This window comes from Lupinus angustifolius, chromosome LG18, assembly GCF_001865875.1.
Source record: "Lupinus angustifolius cultivar Tanjil chromosome LG18, LupAngTanjil_v1.0, whole genome shotgun sequence".
NCBI lineage: Eukaryota > Viridiplantae > Streptophyta > Magnoliopsida > Fabales > Fabaceae > Lupinus > Lupinus angustifolius.
Genome location: NC_032026.1, coordinates 10,873,594 through 10,882,781, shown reverse-complemented (window position 1 = coordinate 10,882,781; position 9,188 = coordinate 10,873,594). Strand labels below are relative to the sequence as shown.

The following is a 9,188-nucleotide window of genomic DNA, read 5'->3' as shown; positions in this document are numbered from 1 at the left end:
AGGCTTGAAGCCGATAACATGTGTAATGTATAAATGAACCCATTTTGGAAAGGAAAGTTACCCTTGATGAAGGAATTGTATATGCTTATTGTGAATATGTATCTACCATTTCAATAAGATCTGTTAAACTTACATTCCATATATTTCATATTACTTTGATCTAAAGTGTGTTTGTCACCATATTTTTTAGATCTCATTTAATTTCTCTCTCAAATCTCCAATTAGGATAACACCATCCACCATCCACTTAAAGCCTTGATTGTAACTATAAGCATATCTCCTTTTTTTTTACATCACCACATCCTTCTTCCACCTTCATATAAATTCAACGTTTTTTGCATCACATGTTCTTACACAGCTTATGGCACTATGATACTTTCGTTATTATCGTAACTCTTAGCTAAACCAACAATGAAGTTCTAGTAAACTATCTTTATTTCATGGGATTAGTTAATTATCAGCTACAATTAATCCAAACATGCATAAACTGCTTCTCACTTTATTAATCACATTCATTTCTGCAATTATCACAAGCAAAAACTGTTTTATCCTGAATAGACATTTCGATCAGCAACAAAAAATGTCTAGAGTAAGCAGCAAATGACCAAAATATATCAACAACTATAAACTTGGCTTATTAAAACCAATCATACATCAAATTCCTTCAGCCATGATCCTATGGAATTAAATCATTTTCTCTGTAATCAACAATTTTCTCCGGAGCAAGAGAAAGAGAAATTACCAAGGACTTTTGATGTTTAAAGTATGAATGTAGATAGCATTTCAGAGAGTACGAACAAATGCAGGTGCATCCTTTCTTGGCCCAGCAACGGAACGATAAACATAAAGTCTATTAGGGTAACCATTGTCAATTCCATGTTTTATCACTTCGACATTCAACCTCGGCATTTCTTTTGCCAATAATCTACAGCCATTCATTGTCACTTTGCAGTCGGACATCCACAGCGACCTCATCGACTCATACTTCTCCAAACCTGACAGAAGAGCAGAGTTTCCAAAAGGGCAATCCCTTACCTCGAGCTTTGTCAGCTTCGGACAGCCTTCCAATACACACTGCATACCCCAATCACTGCTTCCAGCAAATGCCACTGAAAGGGTTTCCAAGTTTTTGGCATACTTCCCTATGTACTCAAATGTTAGGTCAGTCAGATAACCTGATACTGCAAGCCTCTGGAGTTTAGTGCAGGTCTTAACAACTGCTCCGAAAGCTTCATCCATAGGTTCATGAGTCACGTAATCTGGCTCACCAGGGTCCATAATGCAAAGCCGGAAATGAGTAAAGTTGGGACAGTTTTGCACAACAGTAGCAACAGCGGCATTAGTCATCTGACAGCAAAAGTAGAGGACGTAGTGAAGTCTCCGGCATCCTTCAGAGACAGCAATAAATCCTGTTTCAGTAACGCCACGAGGATAACCCAATTCAAAGGGATCTGAGGGGAAAACACGCAGTTCCTCAAGCAATGGACAGTTTGATCCAACAGCTTCTAGCCCCTTGTCTTCAACTGTGTCCATAACCTGTATCAGTTATATAATCAGTAAGGTAGATGTTCCAACAAAATCACATTTTCTGGAAAAGAAAACTGAGATTGAATCTGCCACCCCATGCAGTTATTCAATGTGCATATTGCTTAATCTTTGATGGTAGATGTGTGTATGTCCATATAGATACACAAAAGGAGTTAAATTAAATTTGAGTGCGTAAAACAGGATAAATATCGGACAATTAATGACTTGAAACTAACAATAAAACTGGTTTCAAGATCTTAAATATCAGTAGTTCCATAAAAATATCATAAATTAAGGAGGGAAACATTATTTCCATGTATTTATTAGTTTATATTTTGCTCGTGGATGGTAAGTGATAACCAACTATGTGGGTTACAGACAAGTTTCAGTTCTTGCTAATGCACATGCCGGTTTATATTTGCTGAAACTTCACTATCAAAGACGCCACAAAATAAAGAAAACAGAAAAGAAATGCATACCCAGAGGCGCTGAAGTTTAGGACAGTGAACAAGAATCTTGGCAAAATCATCACAGTCAATGGGAGCATAACTAAAATTCAAGAAAGTCAGATTTGTGCAAACTGGGTACAGAGCTGGATAATATTGTGCTGCAACTACCCAAAAACCAGAAATGGTGTGAAGATTTTTGCAATTTTTGAATGCAGTTTCAAGCTCTAAGTACTTATATGTTCCCAGCACTTGTGAAAATGAGCCAGTACCAAGCTCACCTAACTGAGGAGCACGAACAAGTAGCCGTTCTAACTGCTCTAGTGTTACACATTTATTAACCTTCAAAGTCTTCAATGATTTGCACCTAACGACAAGTTTCTCAAGTGCGTCAAAATTAACATCGCTCTGCAGGTTGGCAAAGTTCAGTATTTCCAATGATGTGAAATTTTCTGGAAAGCAGCTCAACCAATTACCGCTTTTATCATCTATACCATTCTCTTGTATATCGAGCTCGGTTAAATTCCTGCAACCGAGTAGAATAAAGAAGATTATTTATTTATCCAATTAAAGATTAAGGAAGGAATGACATCATAATGGAGATAATACCTAGTGTATAATTACTGATGCTATCATGGGTTACCATTTTTGAATTCATAAGTAGGAAAGCTTGCAAAAAAAGTAGGTATAATTAATGTAATCAACAAATTTCACATTACTTATGCTTTCAATTTTCTGGTTAAACATCTGAGGAAAATTTTGAACGTTTCCTGATTATATCACAATGCAAGTATGTAACTGTTAGTAAAATCAAACTTTACTGAGCATTTTACTTACAAATTCATCTTATCGCAGTGAATTCCAAATCAACCAATCCACGAATTAATGAGAAATTGTGATTCTCAAATATGCATTATAGAATTGCTAACAGTGCAATAGTCATGCCAACTTTGCTCTAGCTAAAGAATAAGTACCCTCTCAAGCATATGAAACAACCGAACTCACCACTCTCTATTCTCATTCCAGACAACGCAATGACAAATACCATCTTCTAGAGAAATAAAAGGTAATTGATTCGCCGAGTATTCCTTTTATGGGCATAACTAAGGAATATCAACATGTTCTCATTCTATTGATCCTCGAACATTAATTTCATCATTCATAAAAGAAGTGGCCCTCATAAAAATAGTTTTGTAGTCAGATTCTGTTTCCACTGCCAACGTGTTTCATTAACATCTCACCAATATGCAATTTGTATCAAAGCAAAGCACGTAAAAAGGGCAAGCAAGCATGGCACACAAATAAAGAACCGACGAAAATAAGGAATCAAATTTATGGGAGATAAAACTGCAAAGCAAAACTGGGACTAAATAGCTCTAATAACATAGCCTATTGTTAAACTTAATTATAACAGGTAACTTAAACCAGAGAATCAGGTTTAAAATTATTGAATAGTTAAGCACTTAAATTACCAATTAAGTTACTACATCATCCAAAAGTTAAAAAAAACTGATTTCATATCAAAACAGTAACATCACCAGATTAATAGAAACTGAAAATAAAAGCACCACCATATAATTTATAATCATAACAATAACCCTTTAAAAAACAATTTTAGCACCACAGTGAATAGAGTTTTAAGAAAAATAACTTACTTGCAATGAGTAGCTATTGCAGCCAACCCATCAGTGCTGAATCCATCACAACTGAGAAGTGAAAGTACTTTGAAACTGGGAAAATTGAGAGCCAGAAACTCTAAACTCTCATCAGTAATAGTCATCCTCTTTAGCCTCAATTCCTCAAGAAAAGGGTATTTTTTAGCAAACACCACAAGCCAAGGATGAATATTAGCACCCCAATTAGGAGGAACAAGGTTGAAATCAGAGAAACGAGGTTTCCCTTTCAGAGTAACACTTCTTATGTGTTGGAACCTACGTGCCACTATCTCAGGTGACACAGAATAACAATTCCCTATGAACACATTCCTCCTTGAAAAACTCTCAACCCTGTACCACTCTTTACACACCAATGAAACTGCGCTTCTGTCCTTGCGTGAATCAAGCACACCAAATACACATTCTAGAGCCTCATGTTGAATATTTGTAGCTTGATTTAAACACTGGTTTTGTTCAGGAGATTCGGTCTTTCTCCTGTTGTTGCACTCCATGATCAACAAAACAAGCTCAAATATACAAACTTTGAACCACCCTTTTGAATCAAATCAATAATGAGATTTGTTAGTAACCAACTTGGTCATAAAAATGAAGCTAAAAAGGTCTGCAAAGTTAATATATAAAAAGCAAATTGGCAAGTACAAGAAATTTTCCAAAACCAGAAAAAACTTTTTGTCAAGTAGTAGTAATAAAGCAATGTGTCCTATGAGACTGAAAGTACACTTTTTAAATCTCAAATCTGAAAAATTTAATGTTATCTAACCTTAACTCTTGGACAACAAAACTAAATGATTTTTTCTTGCATGTTTAGCACTTTTTTTAACACAGAAATAATTGAGGGGAAAACAGCTTTTAAGGAAGTTATAGGCAAAAACTGCTCAGAAAAAAAAGAGAGTAAGAATCTGAGATCTAGGAGGAGGAGGAAGAAGAAGATCCAGGATATGTATATATTATTATTACATGGATAAGAGAGGAAGAAGAGTTGGTGATGAGAGAGAGAAGAAATTGGGGCCACTGAAAGTTGGGATCTTTTCTATGAAGAAAAGCTGTTAACTCACTTTTGTCATGAGGTTGAACTGCTGAAGGACCAAACCACTTACGGCTTATTATAACAAAGCCTAGGAGAGAGAAGAGAATCACATTTTTATTATATTATATGAGTGTTATATATAGTCATTATATTAACTATTATTCATTTATATTTTTTTATGAATCAATCATAATTAAATATGATTGATACAATAATACTGTATAAAATTCAAACATTGTCAGTACGTATATTTTTTCTCATATTATATTATTGGAGTAAATATTTAATTTAGTCTTTACAAATTTAAAATATACAAAATGATTTAATAAAACCAAATATGGGTTAAGTTGGTCTACATAACTCTCTTATACTATTTTAACTCATATTTAAAATTAGATTTTCATTTTTTTAGATATCAAATTAGTACAAACAATGATATAATTAGAGACTATGGATGTTCATTCTTATTATTACATGGTTCTATTTGAATGAAAAATATATTAAATCCCTTTAAACTATTGGGTATTTATAACTTGACATTTATAATTTTCAAATAACACCTTTCAATTATTATAATTATTCCTATAAATTATTTCATTTATTTCTCATTAAATTATTAACATAATAATGATATATAAATATCAAATATAGGTTAAGTTGGTCCTTCTAATCACTCTATATGATTCTTTGATAGTGAATATTTAACTCATATTTGAAATCTTTAAATATCAATTTAGGTATTTATTTTTCAGAGATTAAATTGATATTATTACATGCATTGTTATGTTTATGCTATATATCAATACACAATACATAATGTATTAAATCCCTTAAACTCTGGGGTATTTATAACTTAGCATTTAGAAATTTTAAATCACACATTTAAATTATTATAATTATTCCTATAAATTATGTCATTTACTTCTCATTAAAATATTACCATGCCAATGATATTTGTTTATGTTAAGTTCATAAATTTAATATTATAAATTATTATTTTATGATAATCAAATGTATTTATTTACCTGGTAGATAAGAAATAATCCATTTTGAATTATGTGGTTATCCCTCTCAAGAAATATTGCTCACAAACATCGAACTTTGGTCTATAATACTTAGGAATAAAGTGAAAAACCTTTTAAAATTAAATCAATTCCTTATTGGTTTATATATTAATATTTTCATAGATAAAAGTTTATTTTAAGATGATAATAGTAATGATAGATTTAATTTTAGACATACAATAGAATGTAAATAAAAAATATAACTTATTAGTATAAATAAAGTATGACATAATATGTGATATTATAAAGAACAAATTTAGTGCACGAGATTTTCCCTTAGTGATATTATAATCTAGAGAACAAATCAACTCATCTAGTTGAAGTTTCGTAAAAAATAATTCTTTTAATTAAATAAAAACTTATTTTGTATATAATATACTTAGGTTATAAAAGAATCTCATAATACAAAAAAATTCAAAAAATATCTCTACCAAAGGATAAAATATCCATTCCTTTATTAATTTAAATATATATTAAATATTATACTATTATCTTACATTATACTATATTGCAAAAATATTATATTATATTGATTTTTATTATTATAATATAATATATTGCATTAAGGTAAACTATATTACATTTAAATTATATTATATATTGTATTATATCAACCCACATGTGTCGATTAATGACTATTTTAACTTATATTTAATATCTTTAAATATCAATTTTTATTTTTGATGGACTAAATTGATACATAGGACGAATGTGGATATTCATCCTATATTATTTTAGGTTGTGTAATGTTTATGCTATATCTCAATGGAAATGTATTAAATCCCTTAAACTTTTGGGTATTTATAACTTAGCATTTAGAAATTTTAAATCACACATTTAAATTATTATAATTATTCCTATAAATTATTTCATTTACTTCTCATTAAAATATTACCATGCCAATGATATTTGTTTATGTTAAGTTCATAAATTTAATATTATAAATTATTATTTTATGATAATCAAATGTATTTATTTACCTGGTAGATAAGAAATAATCCATTTTGAGTTATGTGGTTATCCCTCTCAAGAAATATTGCTCACAAACATCGAACTTTGGTCTATAATACTTAGGAATAAAGTGAAAAACCTTTTAAAATTAAATCAATTCCTTATTGGTTTATATATTAATATTTTCATAGATAAAAGTTTATTTTAAGATGATAATAGTAATGATAGATTTAATTTTAGACATACAATAGAATGTAAATAAAAAATATAACTTATTAGTGTAAATAAAGTATGACATAATATGTGATATTATAAAGAACAAATTTAGTGCACTAGATTTTCCCTTAGTGATATTATAATCTAGAGAACAAATCAACTCATCTAGTTGAAGTTTCGTAAAAAATACTTCTTTTAATTAAATAAAAACTTATTTTGTATATAATATAAGTTAGTTATCCAAACAAACTTAGGTTATAAAAGAATCTCATAATACAAAAAAAATTCAAAAAATATCTCTACCAAAGGATAAAATATCCATTCCTTTATTAATTTAAATATATATTAAATATTATACTATTATCTTACATTATACTATATTGCAAAAATATTATATTATATTGATTTTTATTATTATAATATAATATATTGCATTAAGGTAAACTATATTACATTTAAATTATATTATATATTGTATTATATCAACCCACATGTGTCGATTAATGACTATTTTAACTTATATTTAATATCTTTAAATATCAATTTTTATTTTTGATGGACTAAATTGATACATAGGACGAATGTGGATATTCATCCTATATTATTTTAGGTTGTGTAATGTTTATGCTATATCTCAATGGAAATGTATTAAATCCCTTAAACTTTTGGGTATTTATAACTTAGCATTTAGAAATTTTAAATCGCACATTTAAATTATTATAATTATTCCTATAAATTATTTCATTTACTTCTCATTAAAATATTACCATGCCAATGATATTTGTTTATGTTAAGTTCATAAATTTAATATTATAAATTATTATTTTATGATAATCAAATGTATTTATTTACCTGGTAGATAAGAAATAATCCATTTTGAGTTATGTGGTTATCCCTCTCAAGAAATATTGCTCACAAACATCGAACTTTGGTCTATAATACTTAGGAATAAAGTGAAAAACCTTTTAAAATTAAATCAATTCCTTATTGGTTTATATATTAATATTTTCATAGATAAAAGTTTATTTTAAGATGATAATAGTAATGATAGATTTAATTTTAGACATACAATATAATGTGAATAAAAAATATAACTTATTAGTATAAATAAAGTATGACAAATAATATTTTCCCTTAGTGATATTATAATCTAGAGAACAAATCAACTCATCTAGTTGAATTTTCGTAAAAAAAACTTCTTTTTATTAAATAAAAAATTATTTTGTATATAATATAAGTTAGTTATCCAAACAAACTTAGGTTATAAAAGAATTTCATAATACAAAAAAAGTCGAAAAATATCTCTACCAAAGGATAAAATATCCATTCCTTTATTAATGTAAATATATATTAAAAATTATACTATATTGCAAAAATATTATATTATATTGAATTTTATTATTATAGTATAATATATTGCATTAAATTATACTATATTACATTTAAATTATGTTATATATTGTATTATATTAAAATATATTATATTATTAGATATTTATACATGGGATGCAATCTGTAATACCGCGAATTTTACTACCTTGAAAATATATGTTTTTATTAATTATATTTTCGAAAATGAATTTTTGGGAATTTTCGGTAAAGAATTAGACGAAACTCTAGTTGAGTTTTAGTCTTGTAATTCTATTCCTAATTTGGTGGTAAAGTTTCATGATTTTTGGAGACAGTCGGTTTTGGACCGTTGTCGGGGCCGAATCTCACCCGGTACGGCTCAAAAAGTGGTTTTTAAAGTTCCGTAACTCGGAATCAAATTCTGATCGTGTCGTTGGCTTCGTAATCACATTTCGAGTCAAGATAGACCCTGAGTTGGTCCATAACTATTTTCTAAAATATTTTCACTCGGAATGTCGAAATTCGAAGTTCCAACCGTAAAGTAAAATTGGGCGATCATTTTTGGCTACTCGAATATTGGCCGACAATACTCGAGCATGGTTTAATCTCGCGCGTTTCACCGAAGTCGTCGTGTCGCATGAGTCACTTCACAAAATCTACCTATTAAATCTTATAGATTTCACTCATTAATGCATTGATTTACTACCCTCAAAATCCCCAAAATCACTCAACAAATCCTCTCACTCCACCACCATTAGACACATCACCTATGCTAGTCTAAATCTACTTATATTGCAATAAATTTTATGATTTGATGAGGGTGAGGCTCTCCTATAAATACCCCATCCAATTCTCTCATTTTTACACTAAATTTCCTATACAAACTAAGGTAGTATTTTATGTTTCTTCTTCATCTTCTTCTCATACTTTA

At 29.1% G+C, this 9,188-nt stretch overlaps 1 protein-coding gene across 3 annotated transcripts; it reads right to left on the bottom strand.

The window, feature by feature from the left end:
• On the bottom strand, positions 480-4,749 carry LOC109333434 (transport inhibitor response 1-like protein Os04g0395600). 3 transcript variants are annotated; one of them, XM_019568917.1, is made up of 4 exons: positions 4,607-4,749; positions 3,629-4,181; positions 2,007-2,499; positions 480-1,536 (listed from the first exon to the last, which is right to left on the bottom strand). In XM_019568917.1, exons 2-4 carry the CDS (start codon positions 4,138-4,140, stop codon positions 784-786), a joined length of 1,758 nt encoding a protein of 585 aa, XP_019424462.1. In that variant the 5' UTR covers positions 4,141-4,181; positions 4,607-4,749; the 3' UTR covers positions 480-783. The 3 variants fall into 3 exon arrangements, with proteins under 3 accessions (XP_019424462.1, XP_019424464.1, XP_019424463.1); XM_019568919.1 differs by lacking the exon at positions 4,607-4,749 and adding an exon at positions 4,410-4,598 and having other exon boundaries at positions 3,629-4,207; XM_019568918.1 differs by lacking the exon at positions 4,607-4,749 and adding an exon at positions 4,410-4,598.